This window comes from Osmia lignaria, chromosome 1 (genome assembly GCF_051020975.1).
Source record: "Osmia lignaria lignaria isolate PbOS001 chromosome 1, iyOsmLign1, whole genome shotgun sequence".
In the NCBI taxonomy this organism is placed as follows: domain Eukaryota; kingdom Metazoa; phylum Arthropoda; class Insecta; order Hymenoptera; family Megachilidae; genus Osmia; species Osmia lignaria.
The window spans coordinates 13,318,291-13,337,500 of record NC_135032.1 but is presented as its reverse complement, the minus strand read 5'-3'; the positions used below and the strand labels follow the sequence as shown (position 1 = coordinate 13,337,500).

At 34.3% G+C, this 19,210-nt stretch overlaps 3 protein-coding genes across 13 annotated transcripts; 1 reads left to right on the top strand and 2 right to left on the bottom strand.

Moving 5' to 3' along the window:
• Nucleotides 1-1,197: 1,197 nt before the first annotated feature.
• Nucleotides 1,198-9,363, bottom strand: LOC117606145 (Inositol hexakisphosphate kinase). Of its 5 annotated transcripts, none has more exons than XM_076691213.1 (11): nt 9,346-9,363; nt 8,604-9,192; nt 7,912-8,038; nt 7,479-7,602; nt 7,281-7,360; nt 6,879-7,054; nt 6,529-6,734; nt 6,013-6,315; nt 3,331-3,594; nt 2,768-2,979; nt 1,198-2,697 (listed from the first exon to the last, which is right to left on the bottom strand). In XM_076691213.1, exons 2-11 carry the CDS (start codon nt 8,727-8,729, stop codon nt 2,624-2,626), a joined length of 1,692 nt encoding a protein of 563 aa, XP_076547328.1. In that variant the 5' UTR covers nt 8,730-9,192; nt 9,346-9,363; the 3' UTR covers nt 1,198-2,623. The 5 variants fall into 5 exon arrangements, 4 of the variants coding, with proteins under 4 accessions (XP_076547328.1, XP_076547356.1, XP_076547368.1 ...); XM_076691241.1 differs by lacking the exon at nt 9,346-9,363 and having other exon boundaries at nt 8,604-8,847; nt 8,993-9,319; XM_076691253.1 differs by lacking the exon at nt 9,346-9,363 and having other exon boundaries at nt 8,604-8,847; nt 9,042-9,319.
• A 592-nt stretch (nt 9,364-9,955) lies between these two features.
• Zmynd8 (Zinc finger MYND-type containing 8) lies at nt 9,956-16,702 on the top strand. Of its 7 annotated transcripts, none has more exons than XM_034328200.2 (10): nt 9,956-10,099; nt 10,301-10,452; nt 10,530-10,607; nt 10,695-10,825; nt 11,496-11,983; nt 12,087-12,408; nt 12,507-12,687; nt 12,783-14,933; nt 15,041-15,396; nt 16,017-16,702. In XM_034328200.2, exons 5-10 carry the CDS (start codon nt 11,538-11,540, stop codon nt 16,143-16,145), a joined length of 3,585 nt encoding a protein of 1,194 aa, XP_034184091.2. In that variant the 5' UTR covers nt 9,956-10,099; nt 10,301-10,452; nt 10,530-10,607; nt 10,695-10,825; nt 11,496-11,537; the 3' UTR covers nt 16,146-16,702. The 7 variants fall into 7 exon arrangements, 6 of the variants coding, with proteins under 6 accessions (XP_034184091.2, XP_034184090.2, XP_034184088.2 ...); XM_034328199.2 differs by having other exon boundaries at nt 10,301-10,607; nt 16,017-16,160; nt 16,434-16,699; XR_013063038.1 differs by having other exon boundaries at nt 10,301-10,607; nt 15,041-15,947; nt 16,017-16,157.
• A 62-nt stretch (nt 16,703-16,764) lies between these two features.
• Nucleotides 16,765-19,189, bottom strand: RpS8 (ribosomal protein S8). Its single transcript, XM_034328239.2, has 5 exons — nt 19,097-19,189; nt 18,538-18,668; nt 17,973-18,224; nt 17,738-17,867; nt 16,765-17,362 (listed from the first exon to the last, which is right to left on the bottom strand). The coding sequence occupies exons 1-5, from the start codon at nt 19,098-19,100 to the stop codon at nt 17,253-17,255; spliced, it is 627 nt and encodes a 208-aa protein (XP_034184130.1). The 5' UTR covers nt 19,101-19,189; the 3' UTR covers nt 16,765-17,252.
• Nucleotides 19,190-19,210: the final 21 nt, after the last annotated feature.

The window sequence follows — 19,210 nt, the reverse complement described above, 5'->3', positions numbered from 1 at the left end:
GCTGCGGATCTTAAGCGTTTCACCGACCGTTCGATGGTCCATATTTTTCGTCTGAACTGCACTTAAACTAATTATATTCAACAATCCAGTGAACACGAGTCCGAGCTTGATGAATCGATGCTCGATAATGGCGTCGTTGCGCGCGAGCCGGCGAGAAGAACACTGCTCACGCGTTCACCTAGATGGACGACTCCCGATCGATAAATCGATCGACCGTGAGCGCCATCATGGCTGCGGGTATTCTCAAACGTATGCTACAATAAAACAGTTAGTTAAAAAGATAACTTGGAATGTAGAAAGTAGGGCATAGGAAATAATACTTTATTTAAATATAGAGTAGCAACTATACGCAAATTTGTGAAATTGTCGGTATATACATAAGAAACCTTGCTCTAAAATCAAAAATAGGTAAATATATTTCCTATGTCTATGCCCCTGGCCCGAAATCGATGCTACATCAGCAGTAGCAACGCCCCCTTTTAGTCGCCTCCTACGACAGGCAGGGGTTACCGTGGCTGTATTCTAAGCCCCCAGCCACAGGGGAAGGTGTTGTGCCCTGGCATGTTAGGTTTTGTGTCCTAACATGTTAGGGTATGTGTCCTAGCATGCTAGGCAAACATATGTCCCAGCATGCTAGGGCACATACACACCTAGCATGCTAGGGTTAGGGTTAGGGAACGGGGTTAGGACTAGGGGTTAGCGCTAGGGGTTAGGGTTAGAGTTAGAGGGGTTAGAGTTAGGGGAAGGGGTTAGGGTTAGGGTATGTGTCCTAACCCTAACGCTAACCCCTTCCCCGTAACCCTAGCATGCTAGGCGAACATATGTCCCAGCATGCTGGGGCACATACACACCTAGCATGCTAGGGTTAGGGTTAGGGTATGTGTCCTAACCCTAACCCGATATATATATGTAGCATCATATTTCGACAAAGGTATATACAAATTGAATAGAGAATTTACAAGAATGCTAGCAGCGAGCAAATAAGCGCCGTTCATTATTTAAATTCAGCCCGCTGCTTTTGATGGGGACCGTGAACATGTGGGATCGATAAATCGATCGACCGTGAGCGCCATCATGGCTGAGCGGATTCTCAAACATATTATGAAAGAAATAGTTGGTTGGAAAGATAACTTGGGATGTATGTACATACATACAATTAAATTACAAGTGAAATTCAGGTTTACGTTGATGTGCATTAGATAACAAAGCATTGCAGGGATAGAAAAAAAAAAATGGAGATGACTGGGGCGGTCCATATTTATCGATACTTATATAGTCAAATGGGTGGATAGTTAGGGTACAGGCACCAGAAACAAATAATTTATTTCTTTCCCAATAAAGTATGCTTTAAATTATGAACGGGGCATCTTTCGTTTCTTTCTGTAGCATCAGGATGAAAATGCTATTTTATCACTTTCACAAACATTTTATTTATGTTTTTATTAATTTTTTTTTTATTTTTACAATCGCTTCGTATTGATAATTTTCCAGGCATAATACATGGTAAATACTGATAATTTAACGTTTTGGAATAATAATGTTTATACTTGAACGTGGTAGATATAATTATCTCTTAACTTTTCATTTTACTTATGATTCAAATAACCATGTGCAACTATGTCCGCGGTAACGTCCATTTTTCTAACATCTAAACGAAACAAAAAAAGGTAAAAGATTGGTAACGAAATACTTGATACTCCGGATTTCAATAACTCCGTAATTGAAAGTTTTCTTCTTTTTTTTTTTTTTTTTTCTCGTGAAATTTGAATTTGCGATTTCTTATTCTTTCAATTAACTGTGATAACGCTATAAAGGATAAACCATAGGCGTTCGTTTAAAAAAAAAAAAGAAACCTCTTTCTTCTGTACCTTTTTCTTCGATTACTGATATAATATACACATACGTACATACAACACTCGCGTAACAGCATTCGCTCAGAAATACATACGTATCATAATCTACATATACATATACATATACATATACATATGTATATACAAATACATATACATGTATGCACGCGTGCACATACACACGCAAAGTGCCTCTCACTTGATCACAATGCTTTAATAAATATCTTTATAACTGTTGCTCTGATTCGCATAGTTCTAAAGGGAAAGTTACGCAGTTCAAAGAACCCAAGTAAGTATATGTACATATCTGTAACGATATAAAAAACGTCGCGTTCACTAGCATTGTTTGTTTTTCAAACAATTTTTCATTCCGTGTGTCGCTTATAACGACGCAACGATTAACGACTACTAATGATTATACAATCTACCCTACGTACTTGTAGTATCGAACAGCACAACTTTTCCGTTCGTTATTTCATCGTATGAACCGATATAAAAATATTTCATGTATTAGAGCAAAGAGGAACACCTTGCATAAGGTATGTGCGTATATTTTTGTACGTGTCTGTTCATGTGAGCGCGCATAATATGTATCATATGAATTTCATCTTATTCCCGTGTTTTTCGTGAAACTATGATTACATACATCCAGCCGCATACTTTCAGAATATTCAGACAACTCGCACGAATGATACCTTTCAAATATGTACATATTAGTCTCGTGGAAACCAACTCTACGTTTTGTAATCGAAACGCATGATCTGTCAATGTCATCTACGTTTCTGTTTGTGCGATACCCACGTAGGTAATATTTCATCGTTATCTTCTGTCCACCTGTGTTTTCCTGTATACGACATAATAATAAATACATTCGAGTTCAACAGTGGGAAATAAAAATTCACAGACTTGTCAACCTTCGGTTAAAATTTCGAGAAGAAGACGCCTTAGGCTGTCGAGACCGGTTAAAAAACCACAATCCGGTCCTTGATGAACCAGAGAATTTGAATTACACGCAACGGTCGAACCATGAATAAACGTTGTGTGCGCAAAATCGATCATTCTTACGTCGACACGAGCCTCTTGAGGTTTTTCTTTCATCTTCGTCCGATAAGAATAAGGCGTATACCTGCGAACAAAACGATGGCTTTGCTGTAAAAATTTTCAATCTTGATCCACCACCCTGTGTTTCTATACGTTTATGTAAACTTTTCAAAAATCGAGGCGCGTAAGTTTCTTCAACTTACTTATGTTACGAAATTTCAGTTATTCTATGTGTATACGTATATAAGAAAAAGAAAAGAAAAAAAAAGAAAAAAAAAAAATGAATAAGAAAGGAAAAAAAAAAGAAAAGAAAAGAATGAAAGATACATATGAGAATTGTTCGGAGAAGCTAGTTTCCTTTTTATAGCCCACGACGATTCTTATTACATAGATCGATTCGTTTCGATTCGAGAAAACTTTGATTTTATTTCTCTACCTGTTCGACACACTGGTATATTCAATCTCTTCCTGCTTTTTATCGTAAAGGCGGAACAAACGGTGCTCGTGCCTTTGTCGTTTAGCTCCGCAATCTGGTACAAGTTCTGTGTCGGAGCTGGTGTCTTCGGCATTATCCGAACTTTGGCCAAAACAATATTCCTGGTTGGCACTACCGTAAAGCATCCACTGTTCGTATCTGGGAGTTTGGAGCATTGTGTCGATCAAGGTGTTTGTAGATTCGACGAAAACACTCTCCTCGCTGCTGAGATTACGATTATTACAACTTTATTATTCCTATTGTTGCTGCTGTTGTTGTTGGCGTCGTTTAGTTACTCTGTTCTTTTTTTGGTTTTCTTATTTAATCATTATATCAAGATGTAAGCAATGATTAAATAGGGTACGCAAAAAGTTCACCTTATCAATGTTTTCTTATTTCTTCCTTTCTTTTTTCCATCCGATTAACATTTTCATGCGAAAATTAAAAGATGATTGTACATAGTAATTACATTCGAGATAAGAGGTAACAATTTACATATTTTCTGTTTAGGCTGAACGGAAGTTGATTACAACTTCCCAATGTTTTTCGCCCTATTTTTCAATGAAAATTGAAATGGACGTTGAAATTATTACAACACTCGTAAGAAAATATCAATTTCCAAATATACCGATGTTATTTAGGAATAAAACATAGTAAAGCTTTTACGTACCCTGTTGATTTTTATAATATAAATCACAACGTAAAACCGCTTATTTATCTCGTTTGTTCGAATAACCATCTGAATAACGGCAAAAACTGCAGCGGGCGTATAAATAAAAAATGTTAACGATTCTCTCTATATTTTAATTACAGGATGCTGAGTAAATGGTGAATTTTCTTACAGTATGCTTTACTTATCAGCTAATCGTAATAATAATGACGCTGATGATGATGATGATGATGATGATGATGATGATGATGATGATGATGATAACGATAGTGATAATGATAGAAGAAGAAAAGAAGCATTTCATTTTAGTTTTAAAACTTTCATGTTCCAAATATGTATCACACTTGACGATGATTACTCTTCCTAAGAAGAAAAAAATAAAAATTAACGATGTTTTCCGTTGTAGAAATTCACCGTTTACCGAACGCCTTGTACATACATATACTACTTTCTTTAGACAATTATAAATAAAAAATGAGTTTCATTAATTGAAATACAATAAAGTAAATGATCCTATCTGATTCGTGTGTTGTTCCGTTCATTTTCTTATTCTTTTAATGCATTAATAATCGCGCAGCTAGTAACATTTGTAGAGCTGTACTGTACGCATGAACAACGATATACCTACGAAAGGATTTTGAAATCCACCACTTTCAGCTCCGATCCTCCCCTAGTAAGAAACTGATCGGGCTCGATTAGGGACTGGTATTGCCGCGCTTTATTATACTTTGGCCGTAATAAAGAGCAGTTTTCTAAAAAGTGATGGTACACAGAAATATACATGCTTAAATTAGGAAAATATCGCACTTTCAATCTATTTCTACGTCATGCTAAATCACAATCTATTCCATTCCATACGTACACATGTACGTACAAAGGTACGTTTTTATCTCGAACTTAGAAAAGGAGAGAAACGATTACAGATGAATACGATAAATTACTGAAAATGCGATATTTCCTCTAAACCGATTTTTAACAAAAGCTGTGTTCGATGTAAACTAGATATATAATATTTAGGAATCATTGTAACAAATAACCCTCCAATTATCTGATGGAGTATGTCATCGAATACACAAAGAAGAAAAAGAAACAAGAATGAGAAGATTCTGCGCTTAACACGCTTAACATGATTTATTTTCTTTGGTTTTTTTTCCAAAATAACGGAGGGTTAAGTATAACAGGGTGTCTCATCTAAACTGTTACGAACCTCTTATTCCGTAACTATTCATGATAGAAAAAATTGTTGATATCATATCTGTTAAACTAATGATGATATCAACAATTTTTTCTATCATGAATAGTTACAGAATAAGAGCTCTGTAACAGTTTAGATGGGACACCCTGAATGTATATTGATTCCAATTTCATTCTTGTTATTATTGCTGTTATTGTTGCTGCTGTTGTTGTTGTTGTTGTTGTTATTATTATTATTATTATTACGTTATGTTATGTTACTAGCAAAGGTAGTAACGTTTACCTCTTTATTAGATTCCTACTGTTGCAATACATCGAAATAAATATATGTAAATACAGAAACAAAGAAATAGATAGCTAAATAAGTAAAACAGTTGATTAATGAATATAAATCAGTAGAGAAATAAATAAATACATAAACGGACGAATGAAGACAAACGTTTAATGTTCAACGACTGTTTTTATCAATTTTACTTTCGGAACATCGCAACGTTAGGAATTTAATTTCGGCCATTCTATACCGACTCGAGCGTCTGAAGAAAGAAAAAATAATCTTGCACTCTTTTATTTTTGCTTTCAATCGAAAAAATAGATCCTTTGTACGGGCTGTTTTTCATCGAAATGCAACGAAACGTAAGAATCTTTGGAAATTTACAAGTAGTGCAAGTAATAGAAACCTCTGATCGCCGAGTCGAAATGGAACGAGCCATCTTTCTTTTCCGTAAATGTGAACCAACATCATTTGCCAATAAAAGAAGAAAAATAATTTGATGACAAACCTTGTAGGATAAAAATTCGTTATATTTTTGCCATCTCTAGCGGTTGTTCCGTCAAGTTCCTTTTGCAAAGTCGTTCGGCTGATTTCTTCTTGAATCGAAACATTATAGTCTGTGGAACTATTACTTGTGTCACCATCGTAACAAGCTTCCGAACTATTAGGACTATTAGGATCGATGAAACTAGAATCGCTTGATTCTTCTTCCATCCGTAACGTGGTCGAAGATCGATCGTGCCCCGACGATTCGTCGTCGTCGTCGTCGTCGTCGTCCGTTTGACAACCCTCGTAAACAACTAATAACGAACTGCAATACGTGTTTCAATCGATTAATAACATTCCGATCATCGTGTTCTTACCTTCGGATATACCACATAGACTGCCTTTAAATCACCTTTTTACTACCTTCTACGCACATATATGTACACTTACATGTACATAGATATTTTTACATGTAAATTAAAAATATTTCATCAACATACTTGAATAATCATTCTACATACTTGGCAAATGTACTTACCACGAGTAAAATCGATAGCTGCTTTGCCTTTCGATGGCATGTCGTAATTGTTCTAACCGAGACACCACTTTTTCGATAACTAATGTTCGTAAGCAAAAACCATTGTGAAAAAAGCGATACAACGCTGCTTTGAAACCTTCTTCGTTCAATTCTCTGCCCCAATACTTGTCTTTTTTCACATAATGATTGCTATCTGCTTGGTACACCTATAAAAAATATGAATAATCCTTCTTTTATATTTCATTGCTACTCCGTTTGATATCGTTACGGAAAGTTTTACATTTTAAAAGTAATAAAAAGATTAAGCTTCGTTTCTGTACTTTGTTAAACGTTTTTATGCGATAACAAACCTGCATTCCACACAGTCTAACACCCAAAGAGGCTGATGTACTAGCAGCACACTTTGCAATTTGTTTACTTCGTTTTTCGGCAGATGCATCGTCTCCGTGCTGTCTGGTTCCCATTTTTAGATCCAATATACATGGATGAGTGTATTGAGATGTTATATTTTCCAACAGAAGGAAATCTATTTTGACAGAAAGGTAACGCGTTTTCTTCCTTCAAATCTATGACAAACTCGTTTGGTTTTTAAATAAATTACAATGGACAAGAATATGGAAAAGAAAAGGAACTGAAATAAAACGGTCTATCTAATTACATAAAGAGGATTTATAAATCATTCTCATTTCGTTTCATTTCATTTTATATTGTTGTAATAATATCTGCTTTTTTAAATATAACGACGTACATACATTGTCTGTTCGATGCATTGTCCAAATTTGAGTCTGGTTTCAGTAATCCTGTTAAAGTGTTATCACGATGAATTTTCATCCTAGAAAATGCGATATAAAATATCGTATGCTCTTCAAACATAGAGATATGTTTACACATCAATGTAAAATATGTATAAATTTTGTCGTTCAAAATTTCCAATATAGAAGAGAATTTACCTCAACACGTCGTCTCGTTTCCTTTTAGTCGAGCCGTGTCCCTGTCTATTATCTTGTTCTCTGAAGCTAGGACTGTAACGTTTATCCAATGTGATCTCGCCGCTATTGGAAGCTTGAAGTACCCCTACAAGAACAAAGAACAAACAAATATTAGTACTATATTCTTGAAAAGTACGCTTTATTAAAACGATATTCTTAGCAAAGATTTTTTATTTTTTATTTTTTTTTAACGTTATTTTATTGTTGATTCTTAAAATTAAATCGCTTAGGCTTATTATTATTATTATTATTATTATTAACAAACATAGATAAGTGATCATTTTGAACAATTACAGCAATGAGAAAGTAAAAAAGGTAGACGTAAGGAGCAAGGGTTAAAATATTTTTTGCAACAGGCAGGATAAAGGGATACAAAACATTTTAGATGCCTTACCTTTAAATGTTGGAACAAAAATTTGTATATCTTGTGGAATGTTTTGATAGAAATCAAGTTCCTTGCAGTTTAATGGCTTGCAAATAGTATTTTGATTGAGTAAAAGTAATCTTGTATGTCCACCAACCTACAAAAGATACTGCGTTAAAGTCTCAAAATGTTATAAAATACATGTTCGTATAACATACGTATCAAGTTATTCGTTGGTACAACGCTATTGGTTACTTGTTATATTTTTACCAAAATCAAATACCCTTTCAATTTCTAATTTCTTTTCTCTTATTTCAGTTAATTTATTACACTATTATCAAGCCTTATATCGTGAACAAAGGCTATGTATTTATTCATAAATTTCTTCACCTTTCACTGTGTGTAAATCGACTCAACAGAAGTATAGACATGACTCAAACTAATTTTTTTTATTTAAGACGAGAACAATAATTGTTACTTTATTGTAATATACATATACTAAGAAATTAACAACAAGTATTAAACAACAATAACAACAACAACAACAACAATCACAATTTCTAACATCGAGAATAAACGTTACGCGTACAGTTAAACTGTACAGTTAAACAATAAGAAACAAATGATAACAACACATTTCAATTTCGATTTCGATTTCGATTTCAAGATGATGTTTCGTTGAAACAATGGCGTCGTCGACGAATAACAAAATATTGCCTCACCTGATTCTTAAGTGGCAACAATGCAACTTCTTCGTCATTTTCTTGTAAAAAGGAGGAAGAACTATTTGTATTCTGACACTCCGATTTAGTCTCTCCCATACCCCAAACACTCGATAAATATACCATAACCGCTGGCTATAGTTGAACAATAATCGGGACTGATGATGAGAAGCCAACGGATATGGTTCGTATAGTTTATACTTTTCTTTGTCGATATCCGCTATTTTTCGTATCTCGAACCCATCTAATATCAACGAACAATTTTATTCATACATTTATTCTCTTAAACACTTCACTATGTATTGTATGTACTGTACATAATACAGTAGAAGGAACGGTTTGATTTTTATTATAACTGCATACGAGTAACAACTCCAAAGTGCATATACCGTTTCCTCGCAGTTGTTATTTCATATCCAGCAATGTATAGCTGATTACCGCATGTGACATTAATGGATCAGCTGTGCTACGATTAAGAGAGATCGGGAGAGAGAGATGCAATTTTTTTGTCCAAGTTAAATGGAAGTTTGGAAAGTTGTGGGAGACGAGCGACATCTGGCAGATGAAGTTCTAAATACAAGCCTTCAGGCTACGGGAAAGACGATTGAACTTTACTTTCACGGATCAAATATTGTAGAATTTGTTTGTTGACAGTCGAATAGTAATGAACGAATAGAATAAAAAAAAAAATCCATCTGTTCAAATGTTATGCGTATGTAAAACTGAGTGGTTTTAAAGTTACTTTGTGTGTAGAAGAATGTATAGGGGGAAGCACGCTACGCGCCTCGTAACCTGACTAAACTTATATTAAGTACTTCATTTCACGAGAGTCCATAACTAATCCGCGCAGGTTGGAAGATGGTAGGAAAACTTAGCGAGCCTCGAAACTTCCACTCCTCTAATCGCTTCCCACTTCGTTAACACCATGTTTAATATACGGGGTAAAATGATAGTACGGTTGAATAGGGAGAATACAGAATGATTTCACGTGAGTAAAAAACCATGCTACCCGTTATACACTCGAAATGATGCATTTTCGCGTAGATGCACCGCACGGGGACGCCGCAGAGACGCTGTGCGCAAGCGTATAAGAGTGGGAGTATCGTCAATCAGGGCGAAGGTGCGCACGAAAGAACGAAAATTGGTTTTTTCACAGTTATGGACTCTCGTGATATATATACCACAGTTCACCAAAGTGCATAACTGCGAAAAGACCAGTTTTCGTTCTTCGCGCTTCTCCAGTGCGCATCTTCGCTCTGATTGGCGATACTTCCAAACGAAGTGGAAAGCGATTAGCAGAGAGCTCGCTGCGTTCCCCCACCATCTTCCAACCTGCGCGTCACAGTTATGGACTCTGGTGAACTGCGGTATATATATATATATATATATATATATATATATATATATATAATTATCCTAGTATAACCTAACACACTACAGAATAATGTTGCGTACTGTTATTTGTTATTTATTCAGTGCACTTGTAAAAAAATATGGTGAGATTTAATACTAGATGAATAACGAGTATTGTACATTTATACTTCTATCAAAACTTATACGTTTGGCAAATACAAAATACTTAATGTTTTTAACAAATGTTACAGATTGATGTACATATATGTATAGTACTTATTTATACATACATATATCGCTTTGACAATAATATTTAAACTAATTGTTTTTCGAAATTGTTATAGAACAAATTCGCATCGGATTGCCCAGCACTGAGTTGTTTGCAACGTTTAAACCAATTACTGGTGAAATATATAACCTTTTTTAACAAAGAAAAGGAAATGAATTGTCGTTCTTATCGAATGACTGTTGCATTCAAACATGAATAGATGAACAAGTAAATATGCATATATAAATCGCAATATAATTACAATATGTATTTCGTTTACTTGTTTATGATAAATTATCCATAAGAATATATAGACACACGCGCGAACGCGGACACACATGCGTACAACAAAGCTTTACATTGCGCATCATACGCGCATATAGGTACGTAGTAGATTGTTATATTATTAATTTACTATGATTGCAAATATAAAAAGTTGAAAAAAAATTAATAAACATTGTTTATAATAGTTTGGGAATTTCAAGCACCACATGCTTTTGCTGACTAAAAATACTGCCGAAGGATGGAGACACAAGCGGTAAGAAGATCGGTACGTAGGAAGGGGAAGGAATGCTCACGGTTTTGATGCAATGTCGTGTTGGTAAGTGATATTATATCTCGTTTGTCCATGTTGTTTAGGATTTGTATTAAAGTGGTTTGCTTGACCTGTAGAATAAATTATAGAAGCGATAGAAAGCGACCAAAAATCGGTCGAAATATTTTTGCCTTTTATCTTCTGGTTTTATGTATGAATTCTATAGGGAGTAATTATTTTGGCTCTGTTCATTATACTGGTAGATATACCTTTAAACTCTTTTCTATGCTTTCTGTTATTACATTCTCTACATCGTACTGTTATTAATCCATATTTAATATAATATTAATGCAAAGACAAGCTTTTTCCTTCTTTACTCAACGTAGATTCTTCTATTTTATATATCCAATTGAATAAGATTAAATTTTATGTAACGTAGTTTTAAAAAAATGTAAAAGCTATTTTTAACGTATAATTAATAAAAAAGAAAAATTGCTTACCACGCGCCTCTTTTTAATTCTGATCTTTCCTATTTCTTGTTTTTTTATTTGTTGCATAAACTTCTGTAATGTTAAATGTTATACCGAATAGTATAGTTATAGTACATGGATATTTTCCGTTTATAACGCAGTAAATAAATAAGTATAGTAAACAACATTTTTCTTCAGAATCATTAATAAATATCGTTTCATCTATCAAAATTGCTAATTGTCTTGTCTTTTGCATTATGTTTAAGTAAAGATATATATTTTCAACTAAACACGTGCAATGAGTGAAAATGACGTCGACAGAGAAGGAGAAAAATTTTACGAATTCCAAGTATTTACAAAGTCCGATGATACGTGAATTGCAAAAGGACCATTCACAGTTACCACCACAGCAGACGCAAGATCAACGAGCTTATACAGATGTGGTTAGCAAGAAGGAAAACGAAACTTTAATTATAGACGTGGAAAGTGCCGTTAAAGGTACTACTACATTGGACGCAACAAACTGTGATCAGAAGAAAGTTAGAAACGAGGATGAAGTTATTATCCTGGAAAATGATAAGAAACAAGTTAAACTGAACACAGATAAAATAGAGTATGTACAGAGTAGAGAAAGTTCGGATGTAATGTCTTCGGATGTAACGGAAAATGATTCTAAGATTAGTAAAAATACTAATGCGAATGAAACTATAATTAGAACTGGAAACAATCTTAAACGAAAAAGACGAAATACCGTGTAAGTATATGTAGATAGTATTTACTCATAAACTTGCTTCTTTTTTTTTTTAAGCTGAAGATTGTCTTTTTCTTTTAATGCCATGATTGATTGATTTTTTTAGCGCCCAAGAAACAGATTTGTTATTATCAGAGGAAAATAATGCTAGAAGTAAGCGAAAGAAAAAAAATACAAACGATCGGTTTTGTTGGCGATGCCACAAAGAATCCGTAGAAGCACATTGCAGTGCTTGTCCTCGATCGTGGCATCGCAGATGTATAGGAATGCAACAGTCGATTATCCAAAATTGGATATGCGGCGAATGTGCGGCTATTTTGAAAGCAGAAAATGCAGAAACACGTTCTACTGCTATGGCGCAGTTATCGGTTGATCAGTTGTGTTTATTATTGAAACACGTAGTTGAAAGAATGAGAGAATATCCAGGTGTATGTGTATTACCTCTTCGTTCGCGTTAACATTCGCGTCGTCTTTTTTATATTTTACCCTGGCTATTGGATTTAAGCGAAATTAATTTTTCTCACAGTCGGAACCATTTTGGAAACCAGTTGAAGCGTCCGAAGCCCCAAATTATCTAGACTATGTAGTAAAACCGATGGATTTGAGCCTTTTGGAGTCAAATGTTCGGGCTAAATTGTACGGTAGTACGGATGCGTTTATGGCCGACGCCAAATGGATACAACACAATTGTATTGTGTTCAACACGTGTACGTAATATGGTATATCTAATATTACAAGTTTCGTTGTATTAAATAGGCTAACCTCGATATAATTAGCAGTTTGGTTGAAATTATTTAAACAGGCGGCGGTGTGTACGCCGATACGTCCAAGTTAACGAACGCAGCGAAACAGATAATCAAACTGGCACGTCAAGAAGTATCGGAAATCGAAGCATGTCCTGATTGTTACGCCCACGGAAGGAACTTACCAAGACCACAGCCATCATGGTTTATCGAACCTTGCCGTCGTCCTCATCCGCTTGTGTGGGCGAAATTGAAAGGTTTTCCATTCTGGCCAGCCAAAGCTATGCCTCGAATCAATTCTCAAGGTTACGTAGACGTACGTTTCTTCGGTGAACATGATCGTGCATGGGTATCGCCTCGAGATTTATATTTATATTCGGAAGACCCTCCCGTGCCGTTACCACGAAAAAGAAAATTGGACATGGAAGAATGCGTTAGAGAAATTACTCGTCACTGTCGAAAACTGGAACTTGTGTTTGGTCAATTTAAATTTGCGCCTCCTAAAGTACAATACAATCCACACGATCCATCGCAAATAAAATTAATGTTACCAAACTATGATCCACTTCGTTCTAATAACTATATATCTTCGCAATTTTTGATTCCTAAGAAAAAGCAATTTTTCAAAAAACGATTACACGTCAAGAGTAAGGCGCAAAGCGATTCGGAGAAAGGAGATACTACCACCACCACCTCTGACATCGAAATGAATAGAATTTCAATCGGTGATGTTGACCAAGTTACCGAACAAAAGAAAATCGATGATGACGACTTACCAGCCTGTAAAAAGGTAGTAGTAGTAGAAGAATCTGATAAGTTGAACGAAGTCGGGGGTACAGATAACAATTCGAATGCTTCTAGGAGCATGGATCGTTTGGTGACAAAGGAAAGTAATAAAAAATATGTAGAAATCGATAAGAATTCGTTGGCGACGAATTTAAACACGACAAAGAGAGAAGAAGTAAAACCAACTACGAGTAAAATTAATGCGAACGAGGATGGAAATGAAAGTAGCACGATTAAACAGAATTCAAACGAATCTGATACGACAACAATAACGCCGCCAGAACAAAGTAATAACTCTGAAAAGGTAACAAAGGATAACAGAAAAAATGAAGAAAATCTATCGAAGCAAATGATAACATCGTCTCCAAACAAGCGCTCGACAAACGATAACGATGTTCAAACAGCCAAACAAGAATCTTTTTTAAAAACCAATGTTAATAATAAAGGAAACGTTGGTCAGAGCTTGCCAAATTCGTCGAAAAATAATTTTAAAGCTACCAAAAGTGTGATAAAAGTTTATAAACCAAAAACGAGAATTGTCGATAAAATAAATGCTGAGAAAGCTTTAAAATCAATCGAAATCGATGGAAAAGAGAAAGAAGCGGTGGTAAGGATAGAGCCAAACAGCAAAGCTAAAGATTGCGATTTCACGTCGTCCAAGGATGTCTCAATAAATTCTTACAACAACAACAACAACAATAATAATAATAATAATAATAATAATAATAATAATAATAATAATAATAATAATAATAATAATTCGATATCATCAGTCACTTCGGTCTCGTCTAACATCAAATCAGAAGAAGGTGATACCGATGACGTTAATAAAACAGCTTCTTCTACGGATCAATCTGCTGATATGTTACCTTTTGTCGCGAACAATGAGATGCCTAATATCGTTAAAAGGCCTGCCGATAATAGCTCGCAAACGATTGAAAAAGAGAAAAGCAGCGATGTTTCGACAACTCGTCATCAACCTTCGAAAGGTTTGACGCAAATGTCGCATCAAACAGGAAAAAAGGAAAGCAAAGCTAGAAAGTCGTTTCCTAATAAGACTCGTAATTGTCCGCAACTTATTCCGCATACATCCGCTGCACAGGTAAACGCATCATCAAATTCGATTGATTCTGTGATGCACAGCATCCCTGTTAGCCATCAGGCTGAAAATTGTATCGAATACCAGATGTTACCGCCACAAGCAGGGCCTATCAGTGCTCGTTTATATCATGGTGCTCAAGACTTGGCCAGAAGAATGGCTCGGTTAATGGAAGAAGCGTACAAAGAGGCAGCTCAAGAAACTCAGAATTGCGAGAGCATTACGTCTGATAATCATCAAGCGACTGTTCATTTTTTACGATTACAAATCGAACGTATGAGATGGGAACATCAACAACAATTAGCCGAATTAAAACATAATACCGGTACGTTGCGCATTATATACATAATATGCTATAATCGTTTTATATTGTACCCAGACTTATAAGACATACGACGTACGTACGACAACGATGTTTCTTATACATTTCAGATAGAGTACTAAGAGAAATGAAAGCAGGTTTAGAAGCTGAACGCTTACGCGCTATCGAAGAAACTCGTCGAGAAGCCGAAGAAGAAAAATTACGATGTATCGAAGAAATTAAACGTAAACAATGGTGTGCAATGTGTGGTCGAGAAGCGTTATTTTACTGTTGTTGGAACACAGCATATTGCGATTATCCTTGTCAACAATCGCATTGGCCAATGCATATGAGAACATGCGCACAAAAACCTTCGTTTACTACTATTGTTACCAGTTCCAGTGCAAATTCAAATCATCATCATCATCATCAGCAGCAGCAGCAGCAGCAGCAGCAGCAACAACAACAGCAACAACAGCAGCAGCAGGTGATGCCCAGACTTATGATAAATACACCGCATGCGACGTCAGACATTGTTTGGAGGGCCTAGAGCACACATCGGTGTAAGTCCCTGAAATCGAAGCCACAACTTTAATAAATTATAAATACTTGTTTCTCCAAGTTTTAATTATAACCACGTTATAGTATTATTGTTGCACGGTTCTTCGCGTCTTGCGTTTACACGTAAACGTTCTCGTTATACAGCGTTAAAACGAAATATGTAGTAGTTTATACATGCTTTTTTTTCCTTTTCCTTTTCCTTTTCCTTTGTAAAACGCCAGAAATAAGAAAAACAAGAACAAAAGGAATAAAAAATATATTTATTCAAAGAGTAACGTTTGCTTCAATTATAATTCATGCATATTATGCAAGACTTGGTGGCACTTTTTCTTTTCTTCGTTCAGAGTAAAATTCAAAGATAGATTTTATCACCTTTTAACTTACACTGATCGTGAGTATGCCTTTGGACCCTTCATACTGCTCTTTACGTTTCGACAAATCCGGGAATCACATAGGAGTAACGAGAAATTATAACATGTAAATAGAAATCTTTTGTATAATTTCTAAAAAATATAATGTTCCAAAAATTTCCTATATATTTTTCAGAATCATAATATCAAAGTAAGCAGCTCTGTTGGCAGGATATATGAGTTATCACATAACAAACTGAATGAGATATCAGGATCCCTATCTTTGTCTTGCTCTAAAGAAGATATCGAAACTTCATCATCATAGCGTATCACCCTTTAGGTAGAAAATTTGCTTTTTCTTTTCTTTTCTTTTCTTTTCTTTTTTAAGTATATAGAAAAAAAGAAACAAACGAACTCAAGTCTTTACGTGAATACGAAGAACTGTTAACAATTATTCTGCGAAAGATCAATAGAAAAAGAAAGAAAAATGTATGACAACTATAATTGTCAGGCTTCTCTCGGTTGTAGAGAAGTAGTTGTTAATTGCATGAACAGCAATTAAACATAATGCGATATTTATAATGCTACTTATCCTCTTCTTCTCGCATCTAAGGAAAAATAAGCGCATCGAGTAAGCTGCGGGAAGGAAACTGTTTTTCTTTTATCGGAAGAAGTCTAGCGTTCATACATACATTTCACTGGATATTATACTTGGATGGAACAATGTACATACAAACAAAACGTGAATGTTTCTGCAATGACTATTGGATTCTACATAACATTACTATTATTATTATTATTATTATTATTATTATGTTAAGAATTGTTTAACTTTCATATTAGTAATATTGTACATAAATATAAAATAATTTACACATTACATTGAGTAAATTTTGAATGTATGTTTTTAAAAAACGTACAAGATACAAAATACTTACGTAATGCGTTTTTTATTGATTATGTTTCATTTTCAACCGAAATTTCTTTGTTGGATCTGTTGTTCCGATGTAAGTATGCGATATCTTTTTCTTTACTGATGTTTATTTAAAGATGAATTTTCCTTTTACTTATGTGTACCAAGTATACACGTGGTGTACATACAAAGTGTAAAGAATATTTAGAACGGTATACGTTGAAACAGATTATTCATGTTTATTTAGCTTTCGGCTTTTCATTTTTCTCTCGTATAAAAGTAAATTTCTTCTTTAAATTATCCTTCTTGGTACGTATGTTCGATCAATGTTATAGAGAACAACAGAGAATTTTCTTTCGCAATATATTATTATACCATATATAAAAAATAGTTAATAACAAGAAAGAACATACGTGTGCGTATGCGGTATGCGAGCACTGCTTCAACGAATGAATTTTCAACTTGAGAAACTATCATGGAATAAAAAAAATAAACTATTAGCCAACTTTGATTACATGTTTATTTAGCTTTTTTACTTTTAATTTTTCTCATATAAAATTCTAGTTCTTTTCCTTCGAGTATATAACCATCCGCTCGACCGCATTGTCCAGGTCTACTTGCTATACAAGCTGAAATTTAAAGTTAATAAATAAAATTATAAATTCGATTAGAATTCGTCTGAATATTCCTATTCCTGTTTCGTCACTGATTCAAATTTAGTTAGTTTTTCTGCAAATTATTTTCAGTAATATTCGTACAATAATATTCATTATGCTTCACTGCTATTTTATACGAACCGTATAAAATGTCCATAATGCATTCTAAAGTTTAATTACATAAATCGGGAAAAAAGCAGTATATGAAAATGTAAGGTAACGACGTTTAAAATTAACATTACGACGAATAAGTAGAAGGGATTATAGCGGTACGTATTGTACTTTTTCCAAGATAGAAACGCATATTTAGAAATGAAACAAGTTATCATATTTAGAAATGCTGCTTACCGAGTACACGACCGGTGGCAAACTGTTCTTCCAAAGCAGATTCGACTTTGGCAAATCGTTGTCTCGCTTTGTATTTAGCTTCTACTTTTTTCGAGCGTTTTTTATTTAAAACTTCTTCCTCGGCTTCGGTCTACATACGTGTATAACTCTTTATTAAAATATTTAATAATTTTCTATTAATATTAATTATTGGAACAAAGAAAAAAAAAAAGAAAAGAAAATGCTAGTTTCTTACCAGCTTAGCACCTCGCTTACGGCCTAGCGGTAAAACGTAATGGCTCTCATACCATTGTCTAAAAGGTGTTGCATCAATGGTAACAATTGCATTTTTTACCAGAGTTTTAGTTCTTACTAATTCATTATTCGATGCGTTATAAACCACATCTATAATACGTGTCTTCCTAGTACTACATTCCGATCCCCATGAAAAGTTTCCTGTATCCAACCGAAGCGCTCGATACTTTTTGTTACCACCTCTTGTACGTACCTGATTTATACGGACAACATAAAAACTCGATTAATTTTTTTAGATACTTTACATACCTATTATACGGGCAATCCTTAATTATACTCAGCACGCTGTGGAATATTTGTCAACACGACATCATTCAGAGTAGGTAAAGGTAGTCATCATCTCATGATCAAATAATATTAAAATATTATAAACTTTTTTCTTTTTTAATATATGTATAAATTTATTGGTATTACTTTCATAAATGCTTCTCAAAAGTGAACTATCATTAATAATACCGAATGTTTTATTTTAAAAGAATGATGAAGAATGACGACAATGATAATACCGTATGAATACGTTGAGCCCCAAGTTTCGTATTTGCAGCCGGACGTCCTAACTCAAACTTCCTCTTTTTACGAAGCGGTTTTCTTTTGCCTCCGGTAGCCCGTCTTTTATGCCAATGATCGCGAGAAATACCTACATATAATAATTGTTGATTGTTTCTTTTCTTTTCTTTTCTTTTCTTTTCTTTTTTTAATTTAATACCATTTAAAACAGTTAAAGTTAAAACATTAAAAGTTGTGCGAAAAAAGTGAAGAAAATATTTCAATTATTTATTAAATATCGCCAATTCCTTACTGTTTAAAAAAAAAAAAAAGAAGAAACTAACAATAATAATAAGAATAATAAATATTTGATGAAAAAATAATGAGATATCAAAATTGTAGATAGATTGTTGTTCCACTTAACCCAGTAAAACTTATCAAAATAATATATATTTAATTGAGAGAATATAATGATTTTAGAATACACTGATGATTAGTTATCGCCAACTGTTAACTAGAAAATGTGGATTGAAAACGATGAATATGATAGTAAACTGGTAGTAAAATGAAACAACTCACCCATCGTATCGTGATCGTGATCGTGGCTAGGTCCTAGGTGCTAGGTGTGTTAAAGATAGAAAGGCTTTCGTCTTGTGAAAACTCGACTGCCCTCTGTTAACAATTAACAGAGAT